This window comes from Centruroides sculpturatus, unplaced genomic scaffold (genome assembly GCF_000671375.1).
Source record: "Centruroides sculpturatus isolate CEXI.00-Female unplaced genomic scaffold, Cexi_2.0 scaffold153, whole genome shotgun sequence".
Lineage (NCBI taxonomy): Eukaryota > Metazoa > Arthropoda > Arachnida > Scorpiones > Buthidae > Centruroides > Centruroides sculpturatus.
In genome coordinates this window covers 10294-29437 of record NW_019384491.1, presented here as the reverse complement: position 1 = coordinate 29437, position 19144 = coordinate 10294, and the positions used below count along the sequence as shown (strand labels likewise).

At 28.7% G+C, this 19144-nt stretch overlaps 2 protein-coding genes across 2 annotated transcripts in view; one reads left to right on the top strand and one right to left on the bottom strand.

Annotated features, from left to right (window-relative positions):
- Positions 1 to 682, top strand: part of LOC111621768 (survival of motor neuron-related-splicing factor 30-like) — a 53228-nt gene extending 52546 nt beyond the window's left edge. Inside the window, exon 7 of the mRNA XM_023364010.1 lies at positions 381 to 682. Coding sequence (XP_023219778.1) covers positions 381 to 575 — 195 coding nt within the window. The 3' untranslated portion in view covers positions 576 to 682. The remainder of the gene's footprint in view (positions 1 to 380) is intronic.
- The window catches only part of LOC111621769 (ras-related protein Rab-32-like), a 27979-nt gene continuing 9517 nt past the window's right edge, over positions 683 to 19144 (bottom strand). Inside the window, exons 3-8 of the mRNA XM_023364011.1 lie at positions 12530 to 12679; positions 12128 to 12250; positions 9236 to 9314; positions 8946 to 9127; positions 2744 to 2887; positions 683 to 936 (exon numbers count right to left, since the gene is read on the bottom strand). Of these exons, the coding sequence (XP_023219779.1) occupies positions 832 to 936; positions 2744 to 2887; positions 8946 to 9127; positions 9236 to 9314; positions 12128 to 12250; positions 12530 to 12532 (636 nt within the window). The 5' untranslated portion in view covers positions 12533 to 12679 and the 3' untranslated portion in view covers positions 683 to 831. The remainder of the gene's footprint in view (positions 937 to 2743; positions 2888 to 8945; positions 9128 to 9235; positions 9315 to 12127; positions 12251 to 12529; positions 12680 to 19144) is intronic.

The following is a 19144-nucleotide window of genomic DNA, read 5'->3' as shown; positions in this document are numbered from 1 at the left end:
TCTACTGTTATCAAACTTCCATATAGACAGAAAAGGATGTATTAGACTAAGTCCTGGAAATAATTTTGCAATGAGCTGCAGTTGGTAACAGACATATTATGTGCAGACTACAACATAACATGTCTGAACTGAGTTATCTTATAGGTGGCATAAGAATGTTTAGTAAATTGTTTACTCTCAATTAAAAAAAATTAATTTGGCTGAAAATGTACCAAAAGTTATTTGCAATTATCTTGAACAACTGGTAAGAATGAAAAATACTATTTCTTCTTTCAGATGCAAACATAATTAATAATGATCTATTTGTCTTATTGTACTTGTAAAAACAAACAATATACAATTAGTATATCTGAAATTAACTAATGTATGCACTTTTTCAGGCATTTTCAAAATCAAAAAAGGGACAAGTAAAGAAAAGTATCTTTGCATCACCTGATAACATTAATGGGAGAGTGGGAGTTGGTACCTGCGGCATTGGAGGAAGGCCCATGACTGAATATCACCAGCAGGAAAAATGGAGGCGACCCATGACGGCACCACCACCAGCACATGGAATGACACATACGGGAATGTGATTAAGAGTGCACTTTGTGTGATTGTGTTTTTTGAACAGTGACAATATCCAATGTAGAGTGGATCATTTTAACTCCATTGTAAATAAATATCAAATTTGAAATCTTTATTAGTTATAAACGTCTATTTTCAAAGTGATGAATGTATAAAAAATTTCAATAAACAGTTGCATAATAGATTATGCATACACAATTCACATTTAAAACTCTCTCAGAGTTCTATCTGGTACTATATACACAATATATTGTGATCAAACATTTAGCAGCAGAACTTTTTTGATCGAGAATTTAAGTTGCTTGGTTCGGCTAGCGGCACAGTATCGTTCGTTACTTCCTCAGCAATTGCATGCTGGTTATTGAGAATCTGAAAATCAAAAATTTGTTTATACTAAATAAATTATTATTAATTATTTAAATATTATATGCTTAGAATATAATTTAACCTTAACATTCAATATAGTTGAATTTGCTCATATATTTATTATATGACACTAAAGAGACTTAAAAACAGTACAATATCTTACTGATATTGTGAGGATTGCTAAAAATCAAAGTGCCTGATCCAGAAAAGATATTCCCAAAGTACTGTAAGGTCTCGTTTTATGCAGTGGATACGTTCTGCAGAAAAGCGCATATAAAAAATTCGTATAAAAAAGACTTTACTTGCCTTGAAAAAGTAGGGATACGTTCCGTAATTTTCTAAAATCGCATAAAACCAAAACAACGAGTTAAAATTAACTTAAAACCGCATAAAAAAGTTCGCAGAAATTAAAAGAAATAGGCTGCTTAATAAATTACTTCGAATGTCTGAAAGAAATTCATATAAAAGCTTTAAATAAACTTGTATTCAAACTTAATTCAGTTTATTTTATTGAAAAGTAATACAAGGGGAATCCCCGAATTGCAAAAGCTCACTCTAAAAACAAATCACTGACATCTGGATGTGAAGAGTTAAAACACCTTTAGTTACATAACGTTACACAAAACACGGTCCTTAAATTTTTGAAATTTTTTTTTTTTTTGAATTTTTGGAATGTTTTTTAAGTCTCCAAATTTTTTAACAATATACGGCCAGCTAGTGTTCACCCACTTTAAACCCTTGTCCTCCCGCGACGTCTGAGAATGCCCCGGAAAATCCAACTCCAGCTGTGTAAACAATGACTCTTGGGTGTTAAATTTCACAGAAGGGCGAGACAAAGAAAGTTAAACTTTGAAGCTTTTTCTTCAAAATTAACGCATTTCTTTTGTTATTTTCAGTTTTAAGTGTTTTTTATGTTTAATTACATTTATATCAAAAATTGCTAGGAACTAAAGCGATTAAGGTAGATCTAGCTGTCCTTTACATCCATAAACATTATATGTCAGTGGAACAAATGGAGTGAGCTTTGAGCGTTCCACGATTTTTGGAGACTGTCTATACGCTGGCTTCCTAAACAAGCCTATATGTATGTTTATCCAAGAAATTTTTGGATGAAATACAAACCGCACAACTTCAAAATCACATAAAAATAATCTGCATAAAAAGAGACCTTACAGTAGTTACAATGTAACATTGACTGCCATTTGCAAAAATCATTTCTTACTCAAAGTTAATCTGAAAATTATTTCTCTTCCTACAACATGTATCAACATATTAGATGTTGAAATTTTTCTCTGTTGCCTGTGATGCCATGTTGAATTTTCATAAATGTTAAGCCTAACAAAAATTTTTTTAAAATAATCATGTTCACTGTGTCATTAAAAAAATTTTTTTTATGTTGCACAAACAAAATATATTTTAAAAGTTCGTTTTAATATAAAAATTGTGAGACATAGCAACATCTAGTGTCAATAACATTCCAATGCAGACACGAAAATATTCAGGATTGCTCACGCAAGTCAATGAGGTCAACACGAAAATTTTCAGAACAACGCAGGACAGGTTAAAGGTATATAAATTGCAGATATTTATAAAATTTTGTTCACAATTGTTTGTAAACCTTGTCTGATACAATCTGATCCATATGCACTTTTTTGCATTTTGTAAAGGTGCTTAATGCCAAACTAGTTAGATGATTTAACTTTAAAAAGATAACATTGGTTCTCCAAACAACAATTCTTAAATGACATTATCAAATGTTAGCTTAGAATGTTTAGGTTAACATCTATAAATATAAAAATTTACTACTAACCTTTGTGACAAGAAATTTAGTGGCTTCGTCTATATTAATATTGTCTTTTGCTGACGTCAGAAACCAACCGGCAAAACCGTGGTCTTCACAAAATGAATTCATTTTATTTGCATTGCTAACTTGTTCTTCTTTAGTCACATCACACTTTAAAGAATAAGAGTATTTTAAAAAATTTTAAACAGCAAACTTAAATTATTAATGAATAATGATAACCACAACTAAAAAATGAAGATGTAAATTATTTTAATCTATATTCATTTTAATTTTTAAAAATTTGAAAGTCACTGCTGAAGCTTTTATATAATGACATTTTTCTTCCCACAAATTTAAATTAAAAATTCACTGTAAGTGTTAGATTCCAGAATGTCTTGATTATTTACATTATGTGAGAATTTAATACATTACTTTATGGGAGTGTCTCATAATTGTACACCATTCTAGTTAAATTTACTATTTTTATAAAATAAAAGTTATGCACTTTTGTGCTTATTTCTATTAATTAACAAATTCATAATTTCAGGAAAATAAAGAAAATAACTCCTATGTATTCAGTAAATATAGGTGCTGCACGTGTTTTAAGAAGTGATAATGGAACGAAAATAAAAAAGGTGGTAATTTTTTCTGAAGAATCTTATTTTAAAATGATTAAAATTCGTGAAGTTAAAATTTACAGGTATGGCAAAAAAAGCAATTATTAAGATATTGCAGAAATAAATTGAAAGTATTTTCTGAATAATCAAGAGCTGAAAATAATGAATTTATGTAACCTGTATTTGCAATTATAGTTCTATCAATCTCATTTTGTAAAACAATTCCAACAGTCATTTTGTCTATTCAATAAATTTTTAAAATCATTCACAATTGTGCAACTAAAATAAAATTGAATTTTGTTGTTGTTTAATTTTTTTTATTGCTATTTTTTAGGAAGTATTCCATATATTTTAACATTTTCTGAAATGAAATAAAATTCTGAAATTTTTAAATTGCTGAATTTTTTGTTTTTCAACTTTATAATAATTTTCTATTTTATAATAGTTAATCTTTTTCATCTCTTTGCAAAAATATTTCTAATTTAAAATGGTCTACTCATTTTCTAATATTAATAAATTTAATTACTAGTCTCCATTTATAAATTTCTTTACCAAAACATTTAATTTATATGGAGAAAACTTTATATACTGAGAATTATATAATAAATTTTAATTCAAATAACTATATGGGAATTATTTGTGGCATTTTAGAATTATTTAATGAATGTTATATGAAATTATATATATATATATAAAGGTATCAAATAATAGTAACAATTATGAACTTCCACTGAATAATCAATTAAAATACTCATATTCAGTGCCACCTAAATTGCATTTAGACAGCTAAATCTCAACCAAATCTGGTATAGTGACATTTCTATAAAAATAAAAAAATAAGCTTAATTTTGAGAGTCAGAATGAGTTATTAAAAAAGTGCAAATGCTAATAATGAGTAAAATCTTCATTAACTCCTAACCCTTGAGATACAACACCCCCTTTATCTCCTCACAATCTGGAACCTTTAACCACCAAGGGGATGAAGAGATAGAGGGTGGTCATATGATATCATCAAGTCTAACTCTCTTGAGATTTGTAAATGCTAATAACGAATAACATTATTCTATAAAACTTATCCGTACAGTTAGAAATAAAAAACTTTTACAGAATGGCAAAGAGCTTAAAACGAAATCTCATAATAAAATTGTATGTGGCACCATCTGTTAATTGTATTTTAATAATATAAAATTCTGTTTAAAAATAACTTATAACAGCTGGGAAAGTTATGCAACTCCTTGTGATATTTTTTAATTCTCTAGACAATGTTCAATAAAGGTATCTTAATTATGATCATTTGGTATACTTTTTTGATACATAAATAATAGATTTATGAAACATTATATTGGAGTATAATTCAGTAATCACACTCAATCAATCATATATACCCAGGGTGGCCAAGCTCCTTGATAGTCCGAGCCATTTTTCAAAATTGAAATTTTTTGCGAGCCGCAATTAAATACGTATTAAAAAGGTATGCAAAAAATTCCAGATTACAAATTATATCCATAGCAAGAGTGATACAAATTGTTTCCTCCAGAGCACAATGTCAACTGTCTGTTGCAATGACAGTTTACAAATTCAAAATCGGTCTGGAGTCAGTCGATAACGGACGATTACGCCACTGTTTATGTTCGTTCGCACAGTTTTCGATGAGTCATATCATTTTTAACTTGGATGGAAATGAAATTTGTTACAACATTGCACTTAGTCTTTCATATTTGTTGTTAGTAATTTAAAAGACATTTTGAAACACATACGGAACGATAATAATTTTTTAAAATATAATAACACAAAAATGAAAAGGGAACTCGGGTACATTTATCGAGAGCCACAAATAATCCTTCAAAGAGCCGCATGTTGGCCACCCCTGATATATAGAAACAAATAACTTGAGAGTAAATATAGTTACATGTATTTCAAAATATGTCTTTAAAAATATTTTAAATTTGAGAATTAAGCAAATTCAATTAGTAGTGATATCAATAATTTTCATTTCAATATTTGAAATTTCAAAGAAATGAGGTATTTTGCAATAAACAAAATATAGTTGGTAAACTGCTACAAACTAAAATGAACAAAACTACCATGTTCAATTTGTTGAAGTTGTTGATATTACTCTTGCTTTCTTCCAGTGAAGGTAAAAATGTAATATTTGTAATATCATATTATCTAATGTCGAATAATATGAATTAAATTTATATTTACTGTATAATGAAAATCATATTTAAGATGGATAGGCTACTTTTGTAAACAGTAATCTGGAATTAAATCCAAAAATCAAACAAACATTCTGTCATAATCCCATAAATTTAAACAATTTTTGACATCCCTCATTCCTTTTCTCTGTTTTGTCTATCTCAATTTTTCATTTGTATTTACCTGATAGTTCATTTTATAAAAAAGTTTTGACTAGATACAATAATTACAATCATTAAATATAAACAAACATTCTTAAGAACATATATCCTCAGCAAGTCAGTCTTCTGTAAATATTTAAACTGTTAAAAATAAGCATTTTCTGGATCTACATATATCTGCCAATGTTTGCATGACTTATTAGTGCAGAATGGGTTGCGTATGTCTTATCTTCTTGAATGCAGTGTTACATTAATTTTGCTTGTTTGAATCTGTACTCTTCAGTAAGGTCTTTCATTCTGGTAGAAATGAAAAGTCTACAGGAGTGAGATTTGAAGTTCAGGTATCTGGGTATTTTTCCAGATATGAGATCACTAACTAGGAGAGTGCAATGTGCAAGGGCATTGTCATGATTAAAACTCAGCATTTTGCTTGCCAGAAATAAAGCTGTTTTTGTCTTATTGCATAACAAAAAGCAACTGAAAAATACCAACGTAGAAGGTGCTTTTAAATATTTGTACTATTAAACAATAAGGCAAGTTTAATTATATGAATATTTAGAACATCTTTAAGCGATGTTTAATTGCTGATTTGTATTAACTTCAGTTAATGTTTTTGATCTTGCCAAGAGTTTATCATTAGACAATCCATTTATAACAAGATAGAATATATACATTTAGAACAGAATCTTCAAATAAAAATGGAACATTAAAACACAGAAAAATAAAGTAAATTACATTAAGGATTGTAATTGGTCAAAAAGGTTAAAAATAACCACTTTCAGAGCATTGTGATATGAAGAGTACAAACACTGTACTCTTGAAATACTGTGTTCTTGATTGACATAAGATGATATGTAATTTAATTAAGGCCAACAAAAACTAGGATATAACCCAGGCATGGTGGAACAGTTATACAAGAAATACATGAATAATGCCAGCAGCCCCAATAAAGAATAACACATTGACAAAACTAATAAGAAATACAAGATCGCAAACTACAATGTCTATAAGGAGATCATTGACTGCTCATCCTGACATACATATATCCCTTGTATAACACAGTAGTCATGTTCCAAAAAAGTGCCATATTCTGCAAATTCATGCTATGTGAAACAAAGGACTAATACAAAACATGGGATTAGGTTCCAAAAGTTAATAAAAGTATACTATTCTTTTTTGTTACTAAGAAAAATATGTTTATTACAGCAATTAATAATTAACTAACAATCAAAATAATGCATAATACAGTAATTTTAATTGTGATTGTTAGTTAAATAAAGGTTTTCTTTTTTTTACAAAAGATCATCATCATTTGAGCTTTTTTGTCGATCTTGATCAGAAATATCAGCAATGTCTTCACTTTTTTATTTTTACCACAAATTTTTTTATGTATAACAAAATAAAAAGTAAAAATATGTTATTAATTGAAAATCTATTCTAGTGGGTTGCATTTGTTCAAGCAAGGACTGAGCAATTTTTTTCCAGAATTTGTATTTGGGTTGGGTACAGTTCAAGTACCAAGTTACCACTATATTTTGTTTATCATTTCTACAAATTATTACATACCAAAGGTTAACAACACTTACCTAAAAATGTTTAATCATTAAATAAATTTTACTTAATACAATCTGTAAAAACAAAACATAGTAGTCTTAAAAGCTAAAGTCTGAAAGCAAGAACTATAACACCTGGTCAATAGGAAAGATGGTGAAATTTCTTTCTTTCTTGTCCTATCAGTTTTCATTAAACCTGACAAAAGGCACAAAAATTGAAAATTTCAATATTCTAAAATCCATGGGCAAATTTGACACACTATGTGTGCTTGCTTGAATAAAAAAAAATCTAATAAAGGAGTTTGCACTTAAAAATTGTGAAAATTTGTACAGAGGATTTCCCACATCTTGAACCTTATTAGAGTGTAATTGGAAATTATGTACAGTGGATTTCCCCAATTTTCCACCAGTGTTTGAGTGAAACTGTTGTAGAAGTGCCATATTGTATGAGGAATAACTGTATATTACAAGAGAAATCCAAACATAAGATCCTAAGGAATAATCAAGGCTGCTTAGACCCAAACAAAATACTAGGAGAATACATGATACTTCTAAGGGATAACAGACACAATCAGGACCATGAATATATTGGTGCAACAACAAGCAGGATTAAAGATCATTATACAATACAGGAATATCATCAACAACATCAGCGATGTATACCATGGAGGAGGATATATCTATAAAATGGGATGAAATAAGGATAATTATCTTCTTGAATTGAGATCTAACCTATAAGGAAGGTTAGAAATTATAAATCTTAAAGAAGAAAAATTTCTGTGAACTTTAAATGATGAAGGAAACATGTAACCTTAAGTGTATTTAATGAAAACTAATTTAATTGGATTGCATTTTTTACTAGTAAGGCAGTTTATTTTGGCAGGATGGTGTATTTATTTTACATTTTTGACCAATCACAATGCTGAATGTAATTTAAACACAATACTTTGTTATTTTTTCTATGTTTGATGTTACATTTACAATTGAAAATTCTATTCTAAAATGTATTAAGCTTGATGATGACCTATTTGGAGAGTCAAAAACATTAGCTGAAGTTTAATTAAAGTGATTTGTTTTTGCTAATTCATATAAAAGATGTTCTGTACATTCATACACATTCATACTTGTGTTAAAATCAGTTTCCTGTAGTAAGTTAGAAGTTTGGTTTATTTCTGATTCTGCTAAGTATAAATAGAATCTTTGAGAAATTTTTAGAATCAATGCTATAATATATTGTTAAGAAAAAGTTTAATTCAAAATACATATTAATGTGAGTATAGCTGTACCCCAGTATTCAAATTCCTTGTAGAATGAATAATAATCTAGATCAGGCTATGTGAATCAAACAACTATAATCCCAATATTGCAATGTTCTTTTGAATGCATCTGTAGAAGATTTGAAAATTGTAATGATAAAAGTGGGTAATATTGAGTCATTCTGTTTTCAGTACTTTTTTTCAGTGTCGTTATGTTAGTACAATTTCAGTCCAGTCTTGAGCTTATTCTTAACAGTTCATTCTCTCTCTAATCTCCTGTTTTTATAGTGTAATATTTTTAAAATAAAATTTACAGTATCATCACAACATTTTCATTGCTACTTACTGCACATAAAACTTAATTCATTGTTCAATTAAGAAATTGTTACTTCTAGTCTAATTGTAAAATAAATATCATTGATAACTAGAATTAAAATAGCACTCACTTTGTTAGCTAGAAGTACACAAGGCACGTTAGATCCATCATGAAGATGAACTTTATTATCTAAGTCTGTTTTCCATTTTAATACTGCATCAAATGTTGCTGCTCTTGTCACATCAAAGACTATAAATGCACCTACAGCTTCTTTATAATATACTCGTGTCATATTTCCAAATCTTTCTTGTCCTTTAATTAAATTGATTTTATATTAAAGTTTGAGATATTTAAAAGCATTTTTTTAAGATCATTTTATCATTTTACAAAGTTATTTTATTTATAATTGATTTTACTTACCTGCTATGTCCCACAACTGTAACCTGATTAAAGTATTACTATCCCAATTTAAGACTTTTAAAGCAAAGTCCACTCCAATCTTACATTTAAGTTAAAGACTATAATTAAATAATTCTTTTAAATTAGCTTCAACACAATTTTTTAATTTACAGTAAAGCCTTGCCACATATGACCAATGTTCCAAGACTCCTCATTTAAGCAGAAAGTCACATAATAAATAAGCAATTATTTATTGTGTCATCATAATGCTGGGCTGCAATTTTTTTTATCATATTTTTAATTTATTTAATTTAAAATATATGCTCTCCACCTCAAATCAGTACTGTAGTGTCTTGTCCTCTACGTCATACTTTTACTTTAACAATAGTCGAGCCAGTCATCTAACTACTTTCAGAGAAAAATTTTGAAATTCACATAACATGACTTCCAATTTGCATCAGAAGTTCATATATAGTTAATTGGGCCTCCTGCCCCTAAAGTTTCCATATCTGGTTTCATCTTTCATCTATCTAACTGTTTTCAAGATTAAGGAAAGACAGATGGATGACAGTGGGAATTTATAGGTTTACAATTTTATCAAATTGCAGTCCAAAAAATAGCAAGTATTTCCTATATTAACATATCTACTTTGTACATTTTTTATATACACATTTTCATAAATAAGGCAAATAAATACATAAAAATAACAATTCCATAAATCATAAAAACAACTTAAATTTTTGAAGACGACTTTTTGCTTTTCACAATAAATTTAAACTTTTACTGTTTTCCCTCTAAAGAAGCCACTTTATGGCTTTTCCTTGTCTTAATACAGGTAGCAGCATCACTACTCTTGTATTTTGGAGTCCTGTTTGCATAAATGAAAACAAAGATGCACCGATATCATACAGAGATAATATGTTACAAACGAGAACCTCATACAAAGACTGAGTGTCTTGGTGTGTAGTGCAAAATAAAGAAAAGTCACAATATTACTTTCCTAGAATGAGATGATGTAAGACTTCATGCATCTTAAAAAACAGCATAGATCTAGTGCACAATTATAAAATATTTTATGTATTTTTCCACCTTTTTTTTAAAATCACCAATAGCATTAACCTGAAATTGTGCATGGTGAAGTCCTGCTGTACTATATATATATATACAGTCAGTATATATATCTGAAAACTGAAATAATTCTTTACAATTCTGAACATTTTTTGTGTTGATGTAAAAAGGATATTATCAATAAGAAGTATGTTTAGTTATTCTGTAATGAGAAATGACACTAAAGGTAGTGGCAGTAATATTTTTATTATTTATTTTTTATCATCATCAAAAATTGAGGAAATTAGTTTTGTTGCATCAATTTTTAATCTCAGTTTTTTTTACACCTGCATTTCAAATCTGTCTTTCAATTTTACAATGAACATTAATTCTGAGTGAGTGTTGCACTGTAGTAAATCATTTTTTTAAAATGAATATAAATTTGAACTTGTCATCATAGATTATTTATGGTTTATAGCATATACTTTAAAAAAATTTGTTTTTTTTTTCCATTTATTGGAATACCAGTAAGAAACAGTATTTTTTTTTGTGCAAAATTTGTTTTTCTCTTCGATTTTATGAAAGATACTTACTGATATTATCCAGAAATAATGATAGAAAACAGTCAGTTTTTGGTAATTTTGGGTTTCTGGAAGCTGGATATTTAGTCTAATGCTATATTTACATGCAATTGTTTTTTTGTTAATTTGTAAATGATTTCACTACATTGATCTTGAGACAACATCAACAGTTTTGTTATTTAGTTATTTATATGTAAATTAAGATTAAGAAAGAATAGATTATTAATTTACTGATTATTTATTTTAAAAATTTATTTTTCTTAACGTAAGTATAGTCTATTATAAGGATGTAGATGCTGTTTGTACACTTACAACATATCTAACAAAGAATGTAAACTGCACCTTTATTTACATTACAGTACTCAATACAATTAAAGTTGATCTCACAATTGGTTGTCTGGACTATTATCATTATTGTAATTAGATAACATTAATTTTAAAATTATTTTTCTAGCAGATTAGAAATAGTATTTTAAAAATGAAAAAGCTAATCATTCGAATTAACTTAAAAGAATTTTTTGTGAATGAAATCGTTCAGAAAGAGATATTATAACGTGAAATTACTGCAATACCACAATGAATGAGGGAAATTGCTCGGTGCTAAATCGAGGCTATACGCTGGGTGTTTAAAGGCGGTGAAGACTTCCACCTTTCAGACTTCCACCCAGCTTGAAACTTTTTAATGTGTGAAGACTTCCATCTCTTTCCTGAACTGAAAACGTGGCTAGCAGGGCAGAAGTTTGAAATTAATGACGATCTTCAAAACAACGTTGTTAAGCAATCTCAATTCACTGGAGGCAACATTCTACGACAAGGGGATGAAAAGCTCGTCCACAGATATGACAAATTTTTCAATCTTCACGGTGATTATGTCGAAAAGTAACCATGTTTGTAACCTAACTTTTGGTAATAAATTAATTTTGTTATTTACACTTGTCTTTGTTTTATGGACCATCGGAGCTTGAAAAAACCGCCCTAGTTTAATATACACATATATATATTTTNAGTAAGAATTTAAAGTTTTATTATTATTATTATTATTATTAAACAAAATATTTAAATAGCTTGAAAATAAACTTCTATACTAAAACTTTTAAAATATTGATAAGTTAATTAAACTTGTATAAGAGCTTTTTTAATATGAAAACTTTATCCATTTTATTCTAAACATGCACTGTACTAGTATATTTCTTATCTTAAAAGGTAAACTATAGTAATAAAAACAGTTGTAAAGTTATCTGAATGCAAACTAGAATAAATTTATTAGATTACAAGTTAAGGATACTGTTGCTCTGTAGTGATGAGAGAAAAACTGATGAACATATCGCTTAATAATACTTGTTTTACCTGTTCCCAATTCTCCTATTACTAAAATTTTATATAAATGTTCCCTTCGAGTCTGTGTTGCCTAAGATAAAATTATAAATTTTATATTTAAAATATATTTTTTAAGTTTACTTTGATTTTATTAGTTTTTAACTTTATAATAAATAAATTAAGTTGAATAATAGTTAAATTAGCAAATTCCTTTTTCTTTATTAAGTGAACAAAAATATGGATATGAATTTGGAAAAGTATGTTTGTTTAATATTATATTTCAATAAATAATGATATATATATATGTAATTACATATAATTTAAAATGAATATAATTAATTACTTTTATAATAAAAATAAACTAACTTACCATCTGATTAAATTTAATTCCTGAATTAATTGTTATATGATTCCAAATACAATATATTGATATTAACTGGACAGATGAATGTACATGCTACTGCATTTATCAATTCATAGATGAGATAAATATCAAGTGATGACACAGATCTATTGCTGGCTATTGTTAATAACAATTAACAAAAAATTATTATTATTTGATTTGCAGTATAATTTATGTTTAAAATCATTTTATACCATACTATTTTATTTTTTAAATTCCTTAACATAATTATTTTAACAACAAATAATTCATCTGTACATTACATTATTCAATACAATAATATTAAAAAATACTTAATTATGCCTATCAAATTAAAATCATTGAATGCATTTAAAAACAATCAAAAACTATAAGGTAACATGCAAGCAGCCCCAAATGGAAAATAGTTTTAACTTTAAAGTGGAGTATGAAAACATTACATATAACTGACTTATGCTTCTTATAATAAAGCAGAGTGACTTGCTCTCACCAATCAGTTCTTGAATCAACAGTGATTTTACTCAGTAAAGGGCAATCAGTAAAAATCTAAAGCTCACTGCTCTCCCAACTCATCACTCTTTTACTTCTGATGTTCACCAAATGGGAAAGTATATACTATAACAACCCTCAAATTTTGAAAGAATTGGAAACTAACTTGAAACAAAAGATTACTCACATTACAGTTACTGAATTGGTCATTTTCCCCAAACATGCTTCAACAAGTGGAAGAAAATGCACCAGATAAGGAGGTAACCACTTCAACATAGACTTGAGAGAAAAATGCCGATAAAATATTTTAATTTACAATATTTTATGTTTTTAAGTTAACTATACCATTTATTTACAATATCAAATGTAACTCAAATTTACAGTACATCATCATCAGATAAAAGAAAATATTTTACATCCATGGCCAGTTTTTGCATGTTATCTGCTAGAAAATTATTATATAAGATATATAATCTTAAGCTATAATGTATTTATGTATTGAATATTTTATAGAAACTGAAATGCAATTATAACATTCATCAATAACTGCACTAAATTCAACTCAAAATTGCAATTTTGAAATATTTTACGTAAAACAAATTGATTAGTGATAATACATGCTCAATAATTTGATAAAAGTAATCATTAACAATCAGTATATGATCTGTTGTTAACAGAAAAATTTTTATTAATATGAAAATCACATTTTACTCTTACTAATATATTCTATTATTTTTAACATTTTTCAATGCTAACTTTACATTGATGACATTTGTGTAATCTGGAATTCAAGACTTAAAAAATTCTAGACTACAAAGTAACAAAAACTGATGAGTAATGATGGTAACTTTCTATTGCAACTTTCTGATAACAATTCTATTAAAAACTAAAATTATGATAAAAATATTAATATGATAAAAGTTTGTTTTAAAGTTTTGAAAGTCATCACTTAAAAATTATTCCTTTGAATGATGTCATTGATAAATTTTTTTCTATTTAACATACTTGTTTATTTAAAAATATAATAAAAAACAACAATGTTAATATTAATTGTAGCAATCATTTCAGTATCAAAATATAAATTAATTTTAATTAGTAATTACGTTATTGCTTTTTGGCTTTGAACAATTTATTAGAAATCTAATTGATGCATTATAATTTTCTGATATATGAAAGTAGTAAAAAAATTTTGATTTTTATATCAACAAAACAATGAGCAAAAACAATAAGTACTTTAATGATTTTAAAATATTTTCCTATTTTAGAAAAAAATTATTTGTAATTCTCAAATGAAACTAAAAATTAATTTTTAAATTTCATATTTAATGTGCTGTATTTTATATATATGTTATAGCTGAAGACCATGAATCAGATAATGCTAACTTTATTTTCCTAAAATTTATTTTGGAAGGATGGTCTGAGCTACTTTTGATGAGCAGAAGAGCTATGAAAAGGGGAAAAAAAATAAAATTGTCAGATAAAAAAAATTTCTGAAAACAAAATAATCAAACCCAAGGTTGATTTCCAACTTTAGTATTAGTTTTAGGAAAACTTAATTTTCCTAAAACTAATACTAAACTTATGCTAATATGGAAAGAGGAAGATAGGGGCAAGTAGTAATAAAGGTGGCAATCAGGACAGAATAAAAGTATCCTTTTATTCTGTCCTGATTGTGAGGTTCCAGACCGAGTTTGAACCAGTTATTAATCATGTTAAAAATATATTTTAAAATAGAAGAAAAATGGTAATAAATAAATGTGATGCAGAAGTAAACAATATGAGTCCTGAGTGTGATTCAGACACGTGTTAAGCAATAAAAAATTAATCAATGTCAGGCCAGAGAGTTTGAACTTTGACTCTGATGCTCATATACAAATGATCAAAGTTAAACTGAGTGGGGAAACATCATGTTTGATAGTTAACATTCTAAAATGCTAGAATGGAGACTATAACAATCAAATATACAAGTGCAGGTTTCAAATTTTCATCATCATCATCACCCAATCAAAGTCAAGGGATGGTGTCGAGTTGAACAGCAAAGAATGACCTTTCTCATGACCCAATTCAATTGTATTTCTACTTGGAAACACGGGAGGAGACCAATTGGGAAACAGTGAAAGGGAATCAGAACCAATTAGAATGGGCAATAGAGGACTGAAATGAATAAAAACAGCAGATTTAAAGAACAAAGGGATTTCTGTCATTTTGTACTGTCCAAAGTGACCCATGCATGCCTCTTGTTTTTGTGTACAGTACCTTATTGGGTTACCATGCAGACCAAATAAAAAATTTCACACTTGTAAATGGAATAATCCCCACATGAATTCTGATACTCAAAGTGCCTATGAAGTGGTCTCTATTGGGAGTTTCCTAACAGATTCAGAGGATCAATTAGATCCTTTATCTCCCACACCTTCAAGAGAATCATGGAGTTAGCAGTGTGCGCTGAAGAAGTCCGGACCCGAGTTAACTTGGGCAAGTTACATAGCATTACAGAAAACTCGGTCCCCCAAAATTTTTTTTTGATTTTTGGAATGTTTTTTTAAGTCTCCAAATTTTTTCAAAAATTTTTACCTGCGCAAAAAAATTTTATCGCGATTTTAATCAACCTTTAATGACGCACGATTAAGGCTTAATTGTTTTTAATGGGATTTTTTTATCAAATTTAATTAATCATTCTAAAGTTGTAGTGCACAGATTTGACTTCGGTAAAGTTATTTAAAGCTACTTTCTGATGTCAAAAACAATCTCCAATAGTTTTTAAATTTTTTTAATTAATATATTTTATTATATATAAGTTTAATTAAATCGGGGGGTCGGAAATCGCAATTAAAATTTTAATTTTTTAAAAATATACGGCCAGCTAGTATTCACCTGACTTTAAACCCTTGTCCTCCCGAGAGGTCTACGAGAATGTCCCGGGAAATCCAATACCAGATGATCTCAAGGTCATCCAGCTGTGTAAACAATGACTCATCAGTGTCAAATTTCACAGAAAGGCAAGACAAAGGAAGTTAAACTTTGAAGCTTTTTCTTCAAAATTAAGGCATTTCTTTCGTTTTTCAGTTTTAAGTATTTTTTATGCTTAATTACATTAAATTAATTAATCAGTGGGCGGCAAGTGGTTAATCGTGGTTGTTCTTTCAAGACATAAAGCAGAGTCATAGGTGGCAGATATCAGATATGACTTCAGAAGTCCCTGTCATTTCTACCTTCAATTTGAATGGATCCCAGACCCTATTCCTTGGAGTCTGTTGAGGTGCAATCAAACAAAGTGGAGGAGAAAGTGGCAGAGGGTGATAGATGAGTCTTTGGACACCCTTGTCACTTCTATGGCTGTGGATGGTATGAGATATATGATAGGGTTTTTGTTAGCCCACTATGGTAAACACCTAATAATTAAACATGCAGTAGATGTGATACAATTACTTTATCTATTGTGTTATGATTATTTACATGTTCAATCAGGGATATCAGCTCTAAGATAGTTTCTCCAGCAGAAACCTTAAACCCTATCTTCAGCAGAAATTACAAACTAATAAATGAGGCCACAACACAAGTCATGACAACACTAGTCCAATATAATAAACAAGAATAATTATTACAAAAATAATTTTCCTAAAACTAATACTAAACTTATGCTAATATGGAAAGAGGAAGATAGGGGCGAGTAGTAGTAAAGATGGCAATCAGGACAAAATAAAAGTATTCAGGTCATATGAATGTCTTTCTTTGGTCGTAAGGGGCCATATGGAAATGTCTTACACACAATACACGCTTCCATCTTCCTCTACGTGGGTCCTAGGGTTTTTATTTCTATCCAAATTGTTGATTGCTCATTTGAAACTTGCAACTGATTAAGTTGAATGTCAACTCTAACACATTAATTTTGACCTGGAAATTTCAAGGTTCCCACTTGAAGTTATGAATTCACCTGTCTATTCAGGCACTAAACACTAACATCTCTCCTTTCATTGTCCTCTCTCTCCAAGTACCAGGTCAAAAGTGACCCTTCTTCCCCACATATGCCCTCAGGTAACCTTAGACTCAATGTACTGGCTATTCCAGGAAGCGGCCCTCACCTCCAAGAAGGAAGAATTTATTAGACTGGATGTTGCTTTGTGGAGATTAGGAAACTGGTTAGACTCATGTAACTGGTTAAGTGACAGAAGAACAAAGATTATACATAAGATAATATCGATTTGACTCACGGTAGGTCAGCACTAAAAAGAGGAGAGTAAAACAAGATCATCACCAATAGTTCCCGAGAGGTCAACATCGCTAACAATCTTTTATTACATAACAAGAAAAATATTTACAAACATTGCTGCAACACAATGCATTGTACGTATCAATGTCATAATATTTAACAATAACTTCAGTCGTTGATTCCAACAGAATTAAGATTAGAATGTTCTAGAAGGAAGAAAGAACAAAAAGCAGGGGAAAATTGTATGAAGAACAAAAAGACAAACACAATTTGGCATACTGCCACAATAGTTCTAAGAGGTGCCGCAAACTAGTGCTTTGCAAGAGCAAAAATGCTAGCCAACATGTGCTAGCGAACCCAATGACTTCAAAAGACCCCATCCCTTTCTTCGCAGCCATGCAGTTATCCCTTTGCTAGTGCAGTGATACGAGCATATGCTCATTGTTGAATTCTGTCAACAGTGAGCATACGCTCGTATCATTGCGCTAACAAAAGGAAAACCGCACAGGCTTGAATAAAGGGGTGGGGCCTTTGACATCATCGGAAGTTCTAGCACATGTTTGCTAGCATAGTTTGTGGTGACTCTAAGCAGTCTGTCCCAGCTAAGTATCCCCTCTCCCCTTGGTGCTAAACCTAAGTGTCCAAAAATTTCTTAGGGTAGTGAGGACACTGTTGAAGAAAGTGTGGCCATCCTTTCTTTATCATGACAGTATTTTATAATTGAATTATCCAAAACTGGCTAAATGAAATTTTTAATCTCCTATTTTGATAAAATCAAAAACCATTTTAATTTTTAATAATAATCAGCTAGTATTTTTCCTGTTGTTTTTTAAGTTGTATTATCCCAGTTCTGAGTTCTCTTTCCCTGAACTGAAAACAGGTATTTAATGCCTTTTTTAAGATTAGTGTCACTAACTTTGCATAAAATTGCTGTCTCAGTCATTCCTCTTTAGTTACATCCATTTTGAAAGAAGCACTAAAAATTATAATCCTCAACATAATCTTGTGTAAGATAAGAATACAAACTAAATAATAATTGACATTTCTTAGGATATTGTCATCATGTGGCATTATTTTAATGACTTATAAATAAGGACTTTTTACAATGAATGTCAAAATATTTTATTTTCTATTTCTGTTATCAATTGTTCTTATTAATTATCTAAGCCATAGTTTTATTATTCATAATGTAGAAACTCATTTTTAAATTTGTGGCAAATAGTCATTTTACTAATGTTAATTCATTCAATATTTTGTGTAACTTGATTTTTTGACTTAATTTTTAAATATTTATAAACAATATTTACAGTAACTTCATTCACAGTATAACACCTTGTTCCAGTTCTATTGCTTATAATTAAATAGCTTATGTTGCATGCATCATATGACATAGTATAGTCAATACACTAACCCATACTGGTCAAAACAAATAGTGTAATTACTAATATTAAAGAATATTTATAACTATTGATAAATTCAGTTATTAAATTATTATTCTGCAATATCTTTAGCAATTATTCATAATTCTCATTCATTATGCATAATTTCCTATTTAACAAAAATCTCCAACATATACACCTCCAGACAAGGTGTGTACAGAGAAAAGAAATATGAATTGTTTCTCCTGAGATTACGCTTTAAAAAAATAAAGCAAATTTTATAAACAACAAAATTACTTTTAAGAATATAATAATAGTAATAATAATAATAATAAGTTTATAATAATAATAAGTTTATTTTAATATTGAATTAAGTATAGTCTGTATATGATGAGATGGCTCCTCTAGTTCTCCTTAAAGTCTGGAGTTGTACTATTTAGAAGCCTTCACATTTTATCGAGGAATTGAAATTTAGTATAAGTAGAAACAAATTTACCTGATATTATCCAGAAATAATGATAGAAA